Below are 21780 nucleotides of genomic sequence, written 5' to 3'. Positions count from 1 at the left end.
GAAAACAGTTAGAATCTGCATGCTGCACACTGCACAGTCGAAAAACCTTCCTGTCTTTACCTACTGCACTCTCAAAAGTCAGGCCTATTATCCTATCTCCAACCCTCTTTCCTTCAACTGCTGAAGGAGGTTTAAAGAGTTTTCTCTAGAGAAACCAAGTGGTACCAGAAAGATTACCTACAGATACTTTGGGGGTTCTCCAGAAAAAAGCTGCCTCCTGACCAATCAGAAGCCCTAGCCATGCACATGGAGCTTCCACATCACTCCCTAATGCCTCTTTCTTAACAGCCAGTTGTGAATTATTAACACCTGATGTTTGGGTAAAACCCCTAAGATCTCCTTTATTCAGATCTCTCTGCAGGACCCTTGTCATCATCTTGACCTCCTAATGCCATCAGGGCTCAGTCCTCTTTTCTTCTTTACCTACTGATATGGTTTGGCTGTGTCCCCACCCCAGTCTCATCTTGAATTCCCACGTGTTGTGGGAGGGTCCTGGCAGGAGTAATTGAATCATAGGGGCAAGTCTTTCCCATGCCATTCTTGTGACAGTGAATATGTCTCACAAGATCTGATGGTTTTAGGCCGGGTACGGTGGCTCATACCTGTAATCCCACCACTTTGGGAGGCCAAGGCAGTCAGATCACCTGAGTGCAGGCATTCGAGACCAGCCCAGTCAACATGGTGAAACCCTGTCTCTACTAAAAGTACGAAAAATTAGCTAGGCATGGTGGCAGGCACCTGTAATTCCAGTACTCAGGAGGCTGAGGCACAAGAATTGCTTGAACTTGGGAGGTGGAGGTTGCAGCAAGCCAAGATTGCGGCCACTGCACTCTAGCCTGGGCGACAGAGTGAGACTCCACCTCAAAAAAAAAAAAAAAAAAACTGATGGCTTTTAAAAGAGGCATTTTCCCCTGCACAAGCCCTCTCTTTTTTTGCCTGCTGCCATCCATGTAAGATGTGACTTGCCTTTCTCCATGATTGTGAGGCTTCCCCAGCCACATGGAACTGTAAGTATAATTAAACCTCTTTGTTTTTTAAATTGCTCAGTCTCGGGTACGTCTTTATCAGCAGCGTGAAAACAGAATAATACACCTACACACTCCCCTAAGTGATTTTATCCAGTCTCATGGCTGTAAATCATCTTCCTGTGCCAATGACTCCTGAATTTATATTTCCAGCTCAGATCTCTCTCCTAAAATGTAGATTTGTTTATCCAGCTGCCTCTCTACTTGGAGGTGTAACCAACAATGTATTTGTCAGTTTATGATGCAATCATAAACCATCCAAATAGCTTAGTAGATCATAATGCTTAAGGCCTCTCCTTGATGGTAGCATAAGCCACATCTCAAACACAACACGTCAAGACCGAACCTCCTAATACTTCCCCAAAACCGCTTCTCCTGCAGCCTTCTCTGTCTCAGATCATCGCAACATCATCCTTTGGGATGAATGCTCAGGTCAATAATCCAAGAACCATTCTTGACTGTTCTCACACTTCACATTCATTATGTCAGAAAATTCTATTGAGTCTACCCTCAAAATATATCCAGAACCTGACCACTTGCCATCATTTCACTGCTATCTCCCTGGCTCTAGCTGACAGAGACAGAAGACAGCCAAGGGTCCCTGGTGAAACCCAACCCTCAACTCTAAAAAAGCCTGAAGGCTGAAAGGCCGGACTGCTCATCCAGGATGAAACCCGCCACCCTGAGGGAGAACTGCCCCTGTTCGCCCACCCTTTCCAGATTGATTCTTTCTGAATAAAGCCCGCATGCTCACTGGGGGAATGGGGAGGAGCCACAGGAAGTTCGCACCTCGTGCAGGGGGAGGAGCCTGGTCTCCAGCTCATGGATGGTGACCTGGAATCAACCTATGAGGCAGGGGCTTGTGAGTAGGACCCCCTCTCGCTTTGCTGAGAGTTTTTTTTCCTTTTTTTTCCTTTACATCCAATAAATTCTGCAGTACTCATCCTTCAATGTGTCAGCATGCCTAATCTTTCCTGGCCATGTGACAGGAACCCAGTTTTAGCTGAACTAAGGAGCAAAAATTCTGCAACACAGCCACCATCATCTCTTGCCTGGAATGTTGCTATAGCTTTCTAAATGAATTTTGTGCTTCTACCAATGCCTCCATACAGACTCTTCTCAGCAAAGCAAACAGGATTCTCCTTTTAAAAGATAAGATCATGTCACTCTTTTGCTTTAAACCCCGTCATGACTTTTCATTTCACTCAGAGAAAAGCCAAAGTCCCCTACAGTGGCCTTTAAGGCCCAGTGTGACCCAGCCATCTCTGACCTCTCTGACTTGACCTCCTCCCACTCCCTACCAGGCTCCTCCTCTGCAGCCCCCTGACCTCCTGACTAACCCACTAGGCGTATCCCCAGTTAAGGGCTTTTCCCTGACTATTCTCTCTGACCCAAGAGCTCTTTCTCTACATGTTCACAAATGCCATCTTCTCAGTAGGACCTACACCCATGGCCCTATTGGACATCACAAACCACCAACTCACCCCCCAGGAACCCATCCCATACCCTCTTACAATGCTATCTTTTTTTGTTTTCTTTTTTTTAGCACCAATTACCTTCTAACGTAATATATTATGTTCTCTTTTATTTTGAGTTGGGGTCTTTCTCTGTTGCCCAAGCTGGAGTATAGTGGCATGATCATAGCTCACTGAAGCCTTGAACTCCTGGGCTCAACCTACCTTAGCCTCCCAAGTAGCTAGGACTACAGGTATGCACCCACACGTGGCTAATTTTTTAATTTATTTTTCAATAGAGAGAGCGGGCTCTTGTTATGTTGCTCAGGCTGCTCTTGAACTTCTGGTCTCAAGCAGTCCTCCCACCTGGGCCTCCTGACTCCCTGGGATTACAGGTGTGAGCTACTATACCCAGCTTATATTATTTTCTTATAATATCATCTGCTTATTGTTTATTTTCTGGCTTCCTCAGCAAACTCCAAGAGGGCAAGGATTTTTGTCGGATGTGTTCATCGATCTAGGCCAAGCTATGACAACAATGCCCAGTACACAGAGGTGCTCAATAAATATTTAATGGGTAAATAATAAATACCAATGAAAGACAAAGGCCAAAAAATACAAGAAGACACTTGGAAGAAACAGAAATGTTACAGAGAATTTTTTAAATTATAACTAAAATCCTCAAATATGAGAGAATCAACCGCATCAATGAAATAAAAAAGTGATGGCTTAACATCAGTATCAACAACTAAAAAACAATCAGAAAATAAAAATAAGTTACTGGAAATTAAAATTATGATATCTGAAATTTCAGTTAAAAAGTTAGAAGTTGAGGAAATTCCTCTGAAAGAACAAAAATTCAAAACTATGAAAACCTGAAAAGAAAACTAGAGGATCAGTCCTGGAGGTTAACACACAACTAGTGTGTGTTTTAAGAATGAAAGAACAGAGAACATGAAGGAGAGGAAGTTTGGGGGAAAAAATAATATTAAAAAATATTCTGGGCCAGGAGTAGTGGCTCACACCTGTAGTCCCAGCACTTTGGGAGGCTGAGGTGGGCAGATTGCTTGAGCCCAGAAGTTCGAGGGCAACAAGGTGAAATCTCATCTCTACCAAAAAATACAAATATTAGCAGGGCATGGTAGCACGGATCTGTAGTCCCAGATACTAAGGAGGCAGAGGTAGGAGGATTGCCTGAGCCTGGCAGGTCAAGGCTGCAGTGAGCTAGAGATCGTGCCACTGTACTTCAGCCAAGGCGACAGAGTGAGGCCCTGTTTTAAAACTAAAAAAAATTCTAAAACAGAAGGATGGGAGTTTTCAGGCTGTGAAAAGGCCTCACCTGGGGTTGAGCACAGTGAAGAAAACGTCTCTCAACAAGCACAATGCTATTAACATCTTGGGACAGTAGGCCGGGCAAGATCCTGAAGCTTCCATAGTTTCCAAACAAAAGGTCCAGAATCAGAATAGCACAGAATATTTCAATAATATCAACGGAAACTAGGAAGTCATGGAGCAAATTTTTTCAAAAACTCTGAGGGTAAGGATTTCTAATACAGAAATGTACGTAACCAAGCCATCCCTTAACTGTGAGGCAAGATACAGGTGCATTTTCAGATATGTGAAGTCTCGAAACTTTACCAAACATTCACCCTCTCTCAGGAAGCTTCTGAAGGGCACACTTCACTAAAATAAGAGAGAAGGCCAATAAACAGGAAAACAGGAGGTCCAGGAAATCCAAATCAGGAGAGTATAAGGGAAATTTCTAGGATAGTGACAGGAAGTCCCAGGACAGCAGCTGTGCAGCAAGCACCAAGAGCATCCCACAGCTTGGAGCAAAAAGTGGAGGACTCAGGCAGAAATGACTACAAGACAGAAAAACGTATTACTAGATTATCTAATGCATTTGAATGTAATGAAAGGAGATTTTCAGTTCTGCAGAAGATTTGGGCATGAAACTAAGCAAACAAAGAAATAAAGAGACAATTATTAACCCTAGGAAAAAAAAATTGCACAAGAAGGAAATGTAACCACAGTATACTATACGGCCCTGCTTTCAACATTATTTTCTTAATCACAATAATATAAACATTGGCTATTGATTTAACTCAACAGAGTGATATAATGTTACTGGAAGGATGAGGTAAGGAAAAGAGGAAGTAAAGGAGCATGAAATTCTTTCTTCCATTAAAAGAAGCCAATTGACAATGTCTAAAATTTGTGAATCAATAAATAGCAGTGAAAGTATAATGTTTAGAAATACAGAAGTAAATGCTCAAAGTAGTAGTCAAAAGGGGTTATCTCTAGGAATAGAGAGGGTGAGGGGAGGTAGGGACAAGGAAGAGTTATTTGTTGTCATAAAACCTGTAATTCCACTTTATTTTCAGATCATGTACATGTATAACTTTGATAAAAATAAACATTAATTTTGAGGTGTGGGACATGCTGGCTCCAAACTAATACTTTCCACTTGATATAACCATAAGGATTCAAAGATAATTGAGATGAGAATGACTTCTCATCATGTAGTTCAATGTCATTTAAAACCAAGACTACACACCTCTTACAATTATCTCATGAACTCCTGGTGGTATTCACCCCACACTTTCAAGCCTAGGGAGTAGTCTGTAAAACCCTCCTTGGAGCAAGTGGGTAATCAAGAGACCATTGTTATCATCTCAAGGACCAAGGCCTGCCAAAATTGATTCAAGATGTAATAAAAAGCCTGCCTAGTCCAATAATCATTAAAGAATGCAAATCCCATAATTTAAAAATTTTCCACAAGAAACATCAGGCCCAGATAATTTTTTTTTTTTTTTTTTTTTTTTTTTGAGACGGAGTCTCGCTGTTTCGCCCAGGCTGGAGTGCAGTGGCGCGATCTTGGTTCACTGCAAACTCCGCCTCCCGGGTTCCCGCCATTCTCCCGCCTCAGCCTCCGAGTAGCTGGGACTACAGGCGCCCGCCACCGCGCCCGGCTAGTTTTTTGTATTTTTAGTAGAGACGGGGTTTCACCGTGTTAGCCAGGAGGGTCTCGATCTCCTGACCTCGTGATCCACCCGCCTCGGCCTCCCAAAGTGCTGGGATTACAGGCTTGAGCCACCGCGCCCGGCCAGGCCCAGATTATTTTAAGGCAAGTTCTACACAACCTTGAAGGAATACACTCTTCCAACCTTATTAAAATTCTCTGAGAAGAGGCTGGGCACGGTGTAATCCCAGCACTTTGGGAGGCTACGGAGGGCGGATCACAAGGTCAGGCGATCAAGACCATCCTGGCTAACACGGTGAAACCCTGTCTCTACTAAAAACACAAAAAATTAGCCAGGCGTGGTGGCAGTCACCTGTGGTCCCAGCTGCTCGGGAGGCTGAGGCGGGAGAATGGTGTGAATCCGGGAGGCGGAGCTTGCAGTGAGCCGAGATGGCGCCACTGCACTCCAGCCTGGACAACAGAGCCAGACTCCGTCTCAAAAAAAAAAAAAAAAAAGTTATCTGAGAAAATAGAACAGGATGCGTCCTCCAACTCAGTTGAGACTAGGTTCATCTGTATCAAAATGAGACAAGAACCAGACAAGAAAGGCAAAGTATAGGCCAATCTCACTAGTCAACATAAACGAAAAATCCCAAGATTGTAACAAAAGAACCCAATGATATATCAGTAGTGATGCATGAAATGTTTCTTAAAGCACTTATTTTGGGGGATGAAATATAAAGGACGCCCTAGCATTCTTGCAGCAGGCAAGTTCATAATGTTTATGGTGGAACATTCTGTGTGGGTCTGAAAAAACAAGAGCACAAGATGATCAAAAACATGGTGCATGCATGTGAGCTGGCAAGCTTTCTCATTCTTACAGGTTTCTGATTTTAAGATATGGTTCACAGAGAAACTGGCAGAAGATGAATCCTGATCTACCTCTGTTTTGAAGTAGGGAGGAAAAAATAAGATAGAAAATTGTAGCATAGCTAATCCAACTTCAGATTGTTGTGGTCTCACAAGGCTCCAGGGGGCCTCTTTGACCCAGTGACCCTGCTTGGGAGACACAGCAGTCCCTCCTGAGATCCTCCCAGCCTTTTCTGTAAATACACCCTGCTGAATTGGTAATACATGTGGGCAGAGACTTCATGTCCCAAACCCTTCAAACTTTATGGATTCTGAGAACAGTCTTGGCTGCAAAGAGTGACTTGTTATAACTAGATATTGCACATGAACTTAGGGTCTTCTCCATACCCCTTTCCCCTAGTCAGGAATTGTGTCTCTATGAAAGGCACAGATCCATGAAGGGTAGAAGAAGCATTACTTACTGTGCCCGAAATACTCTCTCAAACTCTGGTGACCCAGTGACTGCTGGGGGTGTAACTTTGTATTTTAATCTTGCCTTTCCAACTTGCAAAGCAAAATAACCTGCAAGTAAAGGGAAATGTTGCATTAAAGATGGGGCACATCATCAGTCATTAGCGAAATGCAAATTTAAATCACAATTAGATAGTACTACAAAGCTATTAGAATGTTTAAAATCAAAAAGATAGATGATAGCAATTAAAAAAGACAGGAGAGGATATGAGAACAACTGAAACTTTCATACAATGCTGGTTGGGAATGTAAAATGGTACGACCACTTTGAAAAACAGTTTGGAAGGGAGTCTTTTAGTTAGACACACCCCCAATGTATAACCCAGTCATTCCACTCATAAGTATTTCCCTAAGAGAAACGAAATTGTATGTCCATACTCCAGGGGCCAAAGCCCTTGGCCCCCTGGAGGTTCACTGAAAATCACTGACATGAGGCAGATTAATTAACAGAAGTTAAAAGAAAGATCACACACATTTATTTTATATGTATACATAGCAGCCTTCAGAACAAAGACGCAGCCCCACAGTGAGGTACAGAAATTCATATGCCATCTTGAGGCTACAGAAATGTGACAGGAAAATAAATCTCAGGACCCCAAAATCACTAAGCCAAGGGAAAAGTCAAGCTGAGAACTCCAGCAGGCAAACCAGCCTCCCATTTTAATTCCTAAATAAGATAGCTACAAAGCACAATTTGCCTACAAGGAAAAGCTTATCTTCACAGGTGCTGTGAAAGTCATCCCTCTGCTCACCTGAGACAAATGCATATCTGATTGCTTATGTAAAAATGCGCCAGTCAGTGGCTCACGCTTGTAATCCCAGCACTTTAGGAGGCTGAGGTGGATGGATCACCTGAGGTTGGGAGTTCCAGACCAGCCTGACCAACATGGAGAAACCCTGTCTCTACTAAAAATACAAAAAATTTGCTGGGCGTGGTGGTGCATGCCTGTAATTCCAACTGCTCAGGAGGCTGAGACAGGATAATCACTTGAACCCGGGAGGCAGAGGTTGCGGTGAGCCGAGATCACGCCATTGCACTCCAGCCTGGGCAACAAGAGTGAAACTCCATCTCAGAAAAAAAAAAAAAAAAATGCAGATTCACTGAGCCAGACTAAATTGTGTATTCAGTGAAAGGCTTATCAAGGACTCAAAAGAATGCAACCTTTATCTCTTATCTATCTATGACCTGGAAGCCCCTGCTTTGAGTTTCCCTGCCATACCCGGACCAAACCAATGTACATGTTACACATACTGAATGATGTCTCATATCCCTCTGAAATGTATAAAAGCAAACTGTACCCTGACCACCTTGGGCACATGTCATCAGGACCTCCTGAGGCTGTGTCACGGGCGGCGTGTCCTTCGCCTTGACAAAATAAACTTTCTAAATTGGTTGAGACCTATCAGATATTTTGGGTTCACAGAAACAATGCAGGCTCAGAACGTGGCCAAAAAAAACAGATTATGGTGGTAAGTCAGGTTTTAGTGGCAAGACAGGATATGGGAGGGGAAGAAGAGGAGGCTCAGCTAGCCAAGGGGGTCATGTTATGCAGATGAAATCTCACAGATGGCAGCCCCTCAGAGAAAATAGATGGTAAGCGTTCCTTCCAGATCTTTACAGGTGTCAGACTCCATTAATCTCTCCCAGATCTGGACAAGGGAAGGCCTGGCTGCATTAATGGAGATTCTCCACAATGCAAAGTTCCCCCACAAAAAAACAGCTTTGCAGGGCCATTTCAAAATCTGTCAAAGAAATCTATCTTGGGTAAAATATTTTTATTTCCTTCAGTACAAAGAATTGTACACAAATACAGCAGCTTTGTTTGTAACAGGAACAACTCTGTGATGGCTAATTTTATGCATCAACTTGGCTAGCATATGGTGCCTGGCTGTTTGGTCAAACACCAGCCTAAATGTTGCTGTGAAGGTATTTTTTTTAGATGTGATTAATATTGAAATCAATTGATTTAGAGTAAAGCAGATTACCCTCCTTAATGTGGGTGGGCCTCATCCAATCAGTTGAAGGCCCTAGGAGGGAAGACTGAGGTCCCACAAAGAGAAAGGACTTCTGCCTCCAGTCTCCCTTCAACACCAGATTGTAACATCAACTTTTGCCTACCAGCCTTTCCTGCAGATTTCAGACTTGCCAGCCCCCACAGTTGTGTGAGCCAATTCCTTAAAATAATTCTCCGTGTGTGTGTATGTGTGAGTGTATGTATTGATTCTGTTTCTCTGGAGAACCCTGACTCATATGAGTGTCCATCAACAAGCGAGTAGATAAATAAATCATGACAGAGCCATACAATGGGATACTACTTAACAATAAGAAAAAGGAATAAACTATTGATAACCCCCAAAAATGAGTGAATCTCAAAATAATTATGCTGAATGAAAGCAAGGATTTTCAAAAAAGAGTACTACCATATAATTTCATTTATATAAAATTCTCAAAATGCAAATGAATCTATAGTGACATAAAGATTGCCTGGAGATGAGGAGGCCAGGAGGGAGGGGGCCACTAAAGAGAGTAAAGACCACCTGGTGCCCATGAAGCAGACCATCCAGAGGCAGAACTCCTCATCTGAGGAATTTAGAAGTAATTGATCTTCCCTATACCTAAAGCCGGTTTCAGGCTTCGTTCTCCAAAATTTATACGTAACTAGACTTTCTCTACCTCTATACGTCTCTGGAATGCATGCATGACGAAACTCATTGTGCAACCCTTGCTGACATTACGACACCAAAATGTCTACAAATGTAATCATTCATCATGACATACATGGCTAATATGGACCAAATTACCCCTAAGCTCTTGCTTTAAGGTCCATAAATACCCCTAAGGAAAATCCGCCCCCCCCCCCCACCCCCGGCATGCTCAGTCCTCTCGCTAAGGCAGCCCGTTGCATTCTTCAGCAGCTTTCTCTCAATCTATTAAAACTTTCCTATTCAAACCTATACTGTTGTCGGTAAATTCTTACTCCCTGTGGGCCAATCACTTTCCATTGCCAGGGCTCTGACACCCTGTACAAGGTAACTCTGGGGATGATGGCTCCCTGCCTGCCGAAGTTTCCCTGTTATAAAACATTATGACCTTCTTCTCCTTTATTTCATTAGATAATCAACTCTGATGCCTGGGTCCACCTTCATCTTGTGATGAGTTCTGTGGACTTCTTTCACTTCCGCATCCACACTTCCTCCTCTGTCAGTTTTTGAGCCCTCAATAGGTCTTGCCTCCTGTCCTTAACTTCCTCTTTTTACCCCATAATAAACTTCTGGCATTGAGACAGGGCAAGGAACACTCTTAGGGACCTGTCAGCCACCTCAAGCATGGAAATAAAAAAAAACTCTTGAGTTCCTTCAAGGGAAGTTCCAAGCACCTTGCTAGCCTTCAGACCCACTAAGCGAGAAGGTAATAATAGTTTAAATAATAGTCACCCAAATAAGATAGAGTTACAAGATGTTCAGTTCCCCATAGAAACTAAAGGCAACATCTTAACATAGGTTCTTGAGTTGTTTCTCAGAAACCAGGACCCCTACCAGATGGAAAATGCTGACCACTGTCACACAGACCTCAGCTAAGCGGGAACCGAGGACTGAATTCTGACCACCATTCCCTGTTCTAAATCTCCTCCCGAGGGGCCTGTAGAGAATCACACACACAGGTCAAACCTTGTGAAAGGAAAATAAATCTCGGGACCTCCAAATCACTAAGCCAAAGGGAAAAGTCAAGCTGGGAACTGCATTGGACAAACCTGCCTCCCATTCTATTCCTAAATAAGATAGTCTCATTCTGTCACCTGTGCTGGAGTGCAGTGGCGTGATCTCAGCTCACTGCAACCTCCACCTCACAGGTTCAAGCAATTATCCTGCCTCAGCCTCCTGAGTAGCTGGGATTACAGGTACGTGCCACCACGCCCAGCTAGTTTTTGTATAGTTAGTAGAGATGGGGTTTCACCATGTTGGCCAGGCTGGTCTTGAACTCCTGACCTCAAGGGATCCACCCGCCTGAAATACATATTTGATTGCTTCCTTTGATTCAGTAAAAGGCTAATCAGAAACTCAAAAAAATGTCTCCTATCTACCTATGACCTGCATACACACTTTGAGTTGTCTCGCCTTTCCGGATTGAACCAACGTACATCTGACATAGATGAATTGATGTCTCATGTCTCCCTAAAATGTATATAACCAGGCTGTGCCCTGACCACCTTGGGCACATGTTGTCAGGACCCCCTGAGGCTGTGTCACAGGCACATCCTTAACCCTGGCAAAATAAATTTTCTAAATTGATTGAGACTTGTCTCAGATACTTTTTAGTTTAGAACCTTAACATTTCTTTCTGCTGACCCCAAGTGTTTAGACAAAGCCTTGCTCCCTTAACCAACTGCAAACTAAAGAATCTCTGAATCCACCTGTGGCCTGTAAGCCCCTGTGTCAAGATATCCTGCCTTTTGGGGCCAAACCAAGGTATAACCTCCAAGTATTGATTTATTATTTTTCCATTACCTTCTGCTTTCCTGAAATGTACCCCTGCCTTTAAAAACCCTTGCTTGGGCCAAATCTGGTCGCTTACTCCTGTAATCCAGAATGTTAGGAGGCTGAGGTAGGAGGATCCCTTGAGACTAGGAGTTCAAGACCAACCTGGGCAAGAAAGTATGACCCTATCTCTATAAAACAAATTTTAAAAACCCATTTAGGTGTGGTGGCTCACACCTGTAATCCTTCTGGGACACTGAGACAGGAGGACTGCTTGAGCCCAGGAGTTTGAGACGAGCCTGGATAACATAGTGAGACCCCATGTCTATAAAATAAAAATACAAAAATACAGGTGTGGTGATGGTGCACACCTGTAGTCTCAGCTACTTAGGAGGCTGAGTAGGCAGGATCGCTTGAGCCTGGGAGGACAAGGCTGCGATGAGCCAGGATCACTGTACTCCAGCCTGGGTGACAGAGCAAGACCCTGTTTCAAATAATAATAAAATAAATAAAATTGTAAAACCCTTGCCGGAAAGCCATTGGGGAGTTAGGGTGTTAAGCGTTAGCTGCCCAGTTCTCCTTGCTTGGCACCCTGCAATCAATGCCTCCCTTTCTGTCACTGCAAATCCTGGTGCTTGTGTTTGTTTCTGTGTGCTGGGTGAATGGGCCCACGTTCAGTTGGGTTACAGCACTTCTTACTTCCCTTCGCATTATTTCTTTCAGTTTTAGTTCCTTACCAGTTGTCTCCCCCACTACCCCTTTGTGTGACTTGTTTGAGTACCTCAGTATCTGTTTCCTATGTGCTAATGTTTTAAAAATGGCTTCCTTTTAAAATTCCACACCAAGTGTGTAGTTTGGGTCTCTCCCTGTGTTAGAGTATTAGAAGCAATGTGTTTCCTATATGACCTCCCCTCTCATAAGAAGTCAATATTGATCCTGGTGTAGAAACGGCCCTCAAAGCAGGCTCTTCCCTTCCACTAATCCCCTTTTGCTACAAAAAGCTGTTGTTTACGATTTAATCATTGTCACTGAATATCTAAAGTGTGTAAATGCTGGCCGGCCCAGTAGCTCACACCTGTAATCCCAACACTTTGGGAGGCTGAGGTGAGCAGATCACCTAGGGTCAGGAGTTTGAGACAAGCCCGGCCAACATGGTGAAACACCATCTCTACTAAAAATACAAAAATTAGCCGGGTTTGGTGGTGCACACCTGCAGTCCCAGCTACTACTCCTGCTGAAGCAGATTTGCTGAAACCCAGGAGGCAGAGGTTGAAGTGAGCTGAGATTGCACCACTGCACTCCGAGTCAAAAAAAAAAGTGTGTAAATGCTTGGGATTGGAGTTTTTCTCATTCATACTGCAGCCTGAGTGAGGAGAAGGAATGTACAGATGGGCCCTGACTGTCTCCAACCCTGGGCTCCATCCCTCCAGGGCAGCATCAATCTGGAAAGGCCAATGACTCATGGGCCCGGCTAAAGGGATTTGTTCTTTGAGGGGGAAATGAGGACTTGGCCACTCTGCACCTGCTATTACCATTGCTTCTAACATGCTTCACAGCCTTGCAGAAAATACTTGGCACGTCTTCTTGTTTCCACCTATAAAATGGAAATAATGAAAGATATGTGCTCCTAGACTTATGAATTAGTAATGCACAAGAGACTAGAGCTTCAAAATGAGGCTGGTAGTAAGCAAGCTTTAAAAATGCTATATTTTCCTATGCTAATTGCACCCAGCGGGCATCTGTTTGTGACACTAGCACGTGTGAGGAATGAGCTTCAGTAAATGGAAGAGGTACTGAGATATCCCACCTACTCCCAGCCCAGCCCCAAGAAAGAGGATTCAGCTGGGCTCACCTCCAGCCCAAAGAGAGAGAAGCCCTTCTGTTCTCTCAGGTCAGGGGCCTCAGAGAGACCATGGCTATTTTTGGAATAATATGATGACAGTGGGGCCGGGTGCGGTAGTTCGTGCCTGTAATCCCAGCACTTTGGGAGGCTGAAGCGGGTGGATCACTTTAGGTCAGGCGATCAAGACCAGCCTGGCCAACATGGTGAAACTCCATCTCCACTAAAAATACAAAAATTAGCCAGGTGCAGTGGTGTGTGCCTGTAGTCCCAGCTACTCAGGAGGCTGAGCTGGAAGAATCACTTGAACCCGGGAGGCAGAGGTTGCAGTGAGCCGAGATTGCACCACTACACTCCAGTCTGGGCCACAGAGTGAGACTCCATCTCAAAAAAACAAAACAAAAACAAAAACAAAAACAAAAATTAGCCAGGCATGGTGGCGTGCCTGTAGTCCCAGCTACTTGGGAGGCTGAGGCAGGAGAATTGCTTGACCTTGGGAGGCGGAGGCTGCAGTGAGCCGAGATCACACCACTGCACTCCAGCCTGGGCAACAGACCAAGACTCTGTCTTAAAAAAATATATACATGTATATGATGACTATATGATGAGAGTGGGGTGCTATTTCACCTTCTTTCCTGTAGTTTCAACTTTATTTCCCTTCTTATGAGTTCATTAAAACCTCTTGAGAATAATCTTCTTTTGCTTTGCCTGTCTTTCCTCTTTCCCTAGCTTTCTCCAGAGATACACATGTGCTGGGGAGAAACCAAAAATAAAATCCTGAGCCCCCAAACAACTGAATAGACTCCCTCTTGGCCAAGGGAACCCCAGAGAGACCTGAAAAACTGAATTCCATGAGGGGAAGGGAGGTAGGACACACCTGGTTGTGCCCCCGCCCTTTTGGAGTTTAGGCACAACTGCCCAGGATTGAGGTTAAAGTGGAGCTCATAAGACTAACAAAGCCAGCTGCAGTAAGAAGACACCAAATTGCAGACAAGACCTAAGGCCTTGCAAGGCAATGGTTAAGTCACACCCTACAAGCCATCAAATCTCATTAGGCCAGTTCTTTTAAATTAACCCAGTGTGTGGCTTACTTTTCAACTGACTCTGGCATAGCATCACATGACAGATCTCTTTATTTTATTTTATTTTTTGAGATAGGGTCTCACTGTCACGCAGTCTGGAGTGCAGTGGCACGATCTCAGCTCACTGCAACCCATGGGTTAAAGCAGTTCTCACACCTCAGCCTCCCAAGTGGCTGGGATTACAGGTGAGCACTACCACACTCGGCTAAGTTTTTGTATTTTTAATAGAGACAGCATTTCATCATGTTGCCCAGGCTGGTCTTGAACTCCTGGCTCAATCTGCCCACGTTCGTCACCCAAAGTGCGATTAAGGCATGAACCACCATACCAGCCACCACCTTAATGTAAGCATTTCTTTGTGCTGAATTCAAGTCTTTAAACAAAGCTTTACTCCTTTAACCAGTTGCAAATTCGAGAATCTGAGTCCACTTATAACCTGTAAGCCCCCCGCTTTAAGATATCCCACCCTTTGGGGCTGAACCAGTAGATACCTTCCGTGTATTGATTTATGTCTTTGCCTATAATTCCTGCCTCCTTAAAATGTATAAAACTAAACTGTAACCCAATTGCCTTGGGACCACCCACTGAAGGTTTCTTGGGTTTGTGTTTTCTCCGAGCCATGGTCACTCATATTGGCTCAGAATAAACCTCTTTAAAAGATTTCACAGAGTTTGGTATTTCTGTTAACACCCCCGAAGGAAATCAGAATATTGCACCTCAAAATATGACTGAACTAAAGAAGCGGCCCCAAGGTCTTTGTGACCTCTCCACTGCTTCCTGTCTCAACCCGTGGTCTCTACCAAGGCACACAGGATAAGGCTGGGCAGTCCTCTGAAGCTCCGTTATCTACCTAGAAACCAGACCCCCTAAGACAAACACAACTGCCTGCCCTCTCCTCCCTCAGACCTCATTATCTCATGTGGAAAAGAAGACCGAGGAATGCACACACCTGGATGAACTTTCCCTCCAGATTAAGCCTGCCCCTCTGGCCCATCCAATTCCAAAGAGAATCATTGGCAAGTTACTTTGTCTCCCAGTCCGTTCATTCTCCCTAATAATCGTTTACTACCACTCAAAAGAATTGTCTGCATTCCTCATTTCCTCCCTCCCCTGTGAAGAAACAGTATATAAGCTGCTGTACCCCTTTGGATTATTGCTGTGAATATTTAAATACATTGCCATACCCTTTCTCCTATTAATCTGCCTTTTGTCAGTTGATTTTCAGTGAACCTTCTGAGGGTGAAGGGGAAGCTTTCTCTCTGCCCCTTACCCCTGTGATGCCCACCCAGCCACAGCTGGGTTCCTTCACCCTGTCGCTACCTCTCCATGCAGCAGAAACTTCTCTCTTCGAAGAAGGAACTTAGGATGGGAACTGCCAGTGCTAAGCGCCTACATGGGGCCAGGCACTGTGGTGGGATTTCCTCCCCAGGGTCCGATTAAACTCTCTTTGATGGTGACATTGAAGGGCAGTGTATCCTGAACAGGGACACCCAACTGGGAAGTGGCTAGACTAACAGATACAGCTCTGTCTGTCTGCAAAACCTAAGCTGCTTCAACCATGGCACATGGTGTCCCAACTCCATGAACACCAGATTTGCAAAAGGAGCAAATTCTGGTTCCTGATGCCAGCTAAACGGTTGTGTCTTCCTCTCTCTGTCTCCCTCTTACACTCTCTCTGTATCCTTTGTAAACCAAAACTAAAATTCTAAGCCACTCAACCATCTAAATGGAGTCCTCCTCTCAGCCAAGGGCATTCCAAAGTTCACCTAAAAAATGCGTTCATGCCATGATGGGAAAAAGGTGTCAGACGTGCCTCATTATATCCTCCTCCCGTTGGAATTCAGGCACAACTGACCAGCATTAACATTAAAACAGACCTTAATGTTAGTCCAAACTGCACCATTTTGTACGCCCCCTGCCATTTCACAGACCTTAGTCAAAGTGAAGCATGCCATGAGGGTTCAGGCCCTGAGAAACAGCCTGCCTAGCCACCTGACCACAAGACACAGGAACATCCTTATCATCCCTGCCAAGCAAAGTCCCAACTGAAGAAATATCCCTATCAAATCCTGCTGGACAAAGAGCCCAGGGAACATCCCTGGCCAAACCATCTGACCATAGGAACATCTTACCAATATCCTCCAGGGCAGCAAACCATACTGCCCAAACCCCTCCTGCCCATACCTATACGTACCCCACCTGTAAGCAATGGTGGGCTCTGGCATTAAGCTGGTCCCCAACCTCCACAGGTTTCTGCAATATACCTGTGCTGTTGTAAAGCCTCTGTGTGTGTGTGTGTGTGTGTGTGTGTGTGTGTGTGTGTGTTTCTTTAACCCTAACCTTCCCTTTAAAAAACTAACACTTAAGACTTTTTGTAGCAATAAGACACCAAATTCCAGTCTGACTCTAGTATAGTATCACATGACAGATAGCAGGCCTTGAAAGAAATTGAAGTATTTTACCCTAAAATATATTTTTGTCATGTCCTGAAATGGTCCTGCAAAGTTGTCTCTTGTGGGAAAAGTCTACATTCTGTAGAAAATCCCTTTCCCTTTCCAGGTCTTTTCTCTGATCCAGGAGAGAATTAACAGAGTCTGGCACCTTTTTAAGTCTCATAAGAAACATTTTCAATCTATTCTCTCCAAAGGCTGCTACCTGGAAGCTACATCTGCATAGTAAGAACCTTGGCCTCCACAACCCCTTATCTTAACGCAGGCACTCCCTTCTATGGATTTGAAGTCTGTAGATAAACTCTTTTAATCAATTGCCAATCAGAAAATCTTGAAATCTACCTATGACCTGGAAGCCCATGCCCCACTTCCAGTTATCCCGCCTTTTGGGACCAAACTAATGTACATCTTACATGAATTGATGTCTTATGTCTTCCTAAAATGTATAAAACCAATCTGTAGCCAGACCCCTTTGGGCAGATGTTCTTATAATCTCGTGGGGCTGTGTCACCAGCCACTGATCCCTCATGTTTGGCTCAGAATACATCTTTTCTTTTTTTTTTTTTTTTGAGGCGGAGTCTCGCTCTGTCGCCCGGACTGGAGTGCAGTGGCCGGATCTCAGCTCACTGCAAGCTCCGCCTCCTGGGTTTACGCCATTCTTCTGCCTCAGCCTCCCTAGTAGCTGGGACTACAGGCGCCCGCCACCTCGCCCGGCTAGTTTTTGTATTTTTAGTAGAGACGGGGTTTCACCGTGTTAGCCAGGATGGTCTCGATCTCCTCACCTCGTGATCCGCCCGTCTCGGCCTCCCAAAGTGCTGGGATTACAGGCTTGAGCCACCGCGCCCGGCCCATCTTTTCAAATATTTTACAGAGTTCAACTCTTTATCAACATCTTTTTTTTCTTTGAGATGGAGTCTCGCTCTGTCGCCAAGCTGGACTACAGTAGCACGATCTCAGCCCACTGCAACCTCCCCCTCCCAGGTTCAAACAGTTCTCCTGCCTCAGCCTCCCTAGTAGCTGGGAGTGTAGGAGCGTGCCACCACACCCAGCTAATTTTTGTATTTTCAGTAGAGATGGGGTTTCACCATGTTGACCAAGATGGTCTTGATCTCTTGACCTTGTGATCCACCTGCCTTGGCCTCCCAAAGTATTACAGGCATGAGCCACCATGCCCAGCCCTAACGCCTTATTAAACATTCCCTGTCTACCATTAATCATCATTCACCTAGTCTCCTCTCCTCTCTCCCCACCCCTACCCCCCACCTCCCCGCTCCATCCAGCCCCCTGACATTCTGGCCCCAGTTCACACAGCCTCCTGCACAAGCAGCAAACAGGGAGGATGAGCACCTCTGTCAGACTTGGGACATCTGTGGACCTGCTCCTGTGCCCTCTGCAGGCCTAGGATAAAGGCTCATGCAGGTTTGGTAGCACCTGTGAGTCAGGATGGGTCGCCTTACACCTGTTAAATTAGGTTTAGCCTAAAGTTGCCTTCTGACATATTTTAAGTTCAGCCTAAAGGTTCCTCCATACATCATGAACTGTACGCTTCCATTTTCTGGGAGTCACTTTCCTTTTTCTGTCCATAAATCTTCTTCTACCACGTGGCAGCCCCAGAGTCTCTCTGAATCTATTCCGGTTCCCCATGCCCAACTGTGACTCGTTCTTTGCTCAATTAAACTCAGTTAAATGTAATTTGCCTAGGATTTTTCCTTTTAACAGGTCTAAGTGTTTCTTTAATTAGAAACAAATAGCCTGCTCTTCTCCACGACAGATTGTGTGAATCAAACCACAAAACGTGAGTCTGAAGGTTCAAGATCTTCACACAATCTCAAAACAAACTGGCTAGGCAAGACATTAAGCGTGCATGGAGGCCTGGACTGGATCCTCAGCTGTGAGGCCTTCCTGCTTCTGGCTGTTTGTGTAACCTGAGCAGTCTACAGCTTGGCCCTATTTCCAGGTACAGGCACACTTGGAAATACAAAGAAATATGCATGGCTGGTAAGAAGTCTTGCACTCTTGCACTGGGACCCCTTTCCCCAGCTGACACTGTAGGTAAGATAATATGAACTGAGCAAACATGACTCCCATGGAGTAAAAGCCCTCTATTTAACCAGGCAGTCGGGATATTGAATAATCCTAGTGGGAAGCTGTTTTAAAATTTAGAGCTAATTACTTAATCTCAAGCTCATATTTCTGAAGGAAGTTTTTTTCAGCCTGATAATCATACCACCATAGGCAGTTTATTTAAGAAAACACATTAATTAAAACAACGTTCAAGAAATCACAACCAGGTTTAGAAGCAGGCACGTTTCCTTTGGAACACTTGTAATTAATATTCACACCACTTTCTGCAGGTTAGCAGGCTAGTCCGTTAGGCTAACCTAACGGACTGTGGGTCGTAACCACAGATGATGCAGAATCGCTGAGCTCTGAGGCCCCACAGCGTTCCAGTTGAGAGAACTAATCTCTGGAATGTTCTCAGTCTCTGCTTGCCCCTGGGAAGGAGGGGAGCAGGCAGCATGGGTGACCCTGAGGCGACTGTGCTCTGAGGACCCAGAGCCACCTGCAAGGGCAAGTAGGAAACAAAACACCGGACCCATCTCCCTCCCTCCCTCTCTCTCTCTCCCGCAAGCCCTGTCTCTCACACAGGCGCGCACACACACACACACACACACACACACACACACACGAACTTCCCATGCCTCTTACTTTGCTGACAGGCCGAGAGAATAGAGACAGCAGCCAGCAGGATCGAGTTCCCGGCCATCTTTCTCACGGAACTATTTGTAGAACGCAGGGGAAGATAGCTTCTTGACTTTGAATGCTGACCTTCCTTATCGGGTAAACAAAGTTGGGGAAGGGGGTGGGGGGGGAAGGCTGATTCAAGCGGCTAAATGACCTTTGCCCTGGAACAGAAGTCAGGAAGGCAGGCAGCTCTGGCGCTGCCGGTCACAGAGCTTTATGGGGCTGGGAGTTGCTTCCGGTGTTTGTTTTAAGCCTCTCCCATGGCCAGCGGGCAGGGCTACAGCTCACTGTGGGACCAGCCCTCCAGCCGCAGCGCCACAGTTACACTATCTTCTCTGCCAGTGCACAGACTCTCTGGATCCCTTTCATCTCCACACCCTTCCCTCCCCGGGCCTTGCTGAGACCTTTCTCACCTCCTGTGGAAAGAGTGAGAAGGAAGTACTTACTTAATCCTGATGAAATTTTAAATGCTAAATTAAGCCAGTTCTAATTTATTCACGCTGTAAATGGCCGATTTAGGATTTGAACCCAGTCTAGCAGATTCCAATTGTGCCCTATCCCCTGCACCAGGCTGCCTCTCACTGTCACCTTGAGACTCTGATAATAATCTTACTATATATTTTTTTAGACAGGGTCTTGATCTGTCACCCAGGCTGAAGTGTAGTGGCACCATCATAGCTCACTGCAGCCTCCAACTTTTGGGCTCAAGTGATCCTCCTACCTCAGCCTCCCAAGTAGCTAAGACTACAGCCACAAGTCACTGTGCCCAGCCATTTTTTAAAAAATAAACCAGCTGGCTGCAGTGGCTCATGCCTGTAATCTCAGCACTTTGGGAGGCCAAGGAGGGCAAATCATGAGGTCAGGAGATCAAGACTGTCCTGGCTAACACGGTAAAACCCCTTCTCTACTAAAAATACAAAAAATCAGCCGGGCATTGTGGCACGCACCTGTAGTCCCAGCTACGCAGGAGGCTGAGGCAGGAGAATCACTTGAACCCAGGAGGCAGAGGTTGTAGTGAGCCGAGGTCACGCCACTGCACTCTAGCCTGGGCAACAGAGTGAGACTCCACCTCAAAAAAATAAAATAAATAAATAAACCAGGATAGATGTTCTGAGGACCTCCTCAAAAAAATTAAAAATAAAAATAAAACCAGGATAGATGTTCTGCGAACCTCAAAAAAATAAAATAAAAATAAAAAATAAACTAGGATAGATGTTCTGAGGAGGAAGAGGACCCTTGAGGAAAGAAATGGACCAATATTTAAGTGGAACCCCTAGTAGGAAACTGCACATATGGCCACCACACCTGCCCAGGGCCTCGCCATTGTCAGACAAGCCACATGCCACCCAGGTAGAGCACAGGCCTCCAGAGCTGGGGGCTTCTTCTGCAGAATCCATTTATCACAGCCCCCTCCCCTCTGTTAACACAATTGTTTTGCTCTTTAGAGATGCAGATTCTGGCCGGAACCATGGCTCATGCCTGTAATCCCAACACTTTAGGATGCTGAGATGGTCAGATGGCTTGAGCTCAGGAGTTTGAGACCAGCCTGGGTAACATGGCAAAACCCCATCTCTAAGAAATATACAAAAACTAGCAGGGCATGGTGGCACGTGCCTGTAGTCCCAGCTACTTGGGGGACTGAGGCAAGGGGATTGCTTGAACCCAGGAGCCTGGGACTGTAGTGAGCTAAGATCATTCCACTGCACTCCAGCCTGGGTGACAAAGTGAGACTCTGCCTCAAAAAAATTATAAAAATAAAGATGCAACATCCCAAAAACCAAAGCTGGGGGCTTTCCTCATCCCATCCTACAGCACTATTAGAGGGTGTATCTTGGCTCAAGCTGCTATAACAAAGATACCATAGACCGGTGGCTTACAATAGCAATTTATTCATCACAGTCCTGAAGGCTGGGAATTCCAAGATGACAGTGCTGGCCAATCAAGTTCCTGGTGAGGGCCCTCTTCCTGGTTTGCAGAGGGACACCTTCATGTTGGAGAGAGAGAAAGAGCAAGATCCCATTATGGGGGCCTATGTTCATAACCTCACCTATAGCTAATTATCTGCCAAATGCCTGATACCATCCCACTGGGGGTTAGGGTCTCAACAGATGAATTTCAGAGGGGACACAAACATTTAGTCCCAGTGCCTGCTGGGGAGGGCGGTTGCCTCAGCCTCACACAGACCCTACAGTTTAATGACACAACCCTGGGCCTCTCTGAGCCTCCATTTGATAAGATGGGGTTAATAAGAGCTGAAGAGAAGTTTAAATGATATAGTCCTATTCTAAGGATTGAATTAGTTAATACTTATAGCGCACTTAAAACAGCACCTGGCATAAAAATATGTATTCTGTGTGTTTGCAAAA

General features: G+C 45.1%; 1 protein-coding gene across 5 annotated transcripts in view; it reads right to left on the bottom strand.

Annotated features, from left to right (window-relative positions):
* MGST2 (microsomal glutathione S-transferase 2) overlaps positions 1-19751 on the bottom strand; it is a 44175-nt gene extending 24424 nt beyond the window's left edge. For 3 of the 5 annotated variants that reach the window (XR_004438136.1, XM_033215312.1, XM_033215311.1), the window contains exons 1-2: positions 19379-19721; positions 6773-6872 (exon numbers count right to left, since the gene is read on the bottom strand). Coding sequence is in view for 3 of the 5 variants with exons in the window: in XM_033215312.1 (XP_033071203.1) it covers positions 6773-6872; positions 19379-19436 (158 nt within the window). In the remaining 2 variants the exon portion in view is untranslated. Of the gene's footprint in view, positions 1-6772; positions 6873-19378 lie in introns of all 5 variants that reach the window. The other 2 variants (XM_033215314.1, XM_033215313.1) reach the window with 2 other exon arrangements.
* Between the last annotated feature and the right edge of the window lie 2029 nt (positions 19752-21780).

The sequence above is a fragment of the Trachypithecus francoisi genome, unplaced genomic scaffold (genome assembly GCF_009764315.1).
Source record: "Trachypithecus francoisi isolate TF-2019V2 unplaced genomic scaffold, Tfra_2.0 Lachesis_group1, whole genome shotgun sequence".
Lineage (NCBI taxonomy): Eukaryota > Metazoa > Chordata > Mammalia > Primates > Cercopithecidae > Trachypithecus > Trachypithecus francoisi.
Note: the sequence above shows the minus strand (reverse complement) of the source record. Positions and strands in the feature narration are given on the sequence as shown.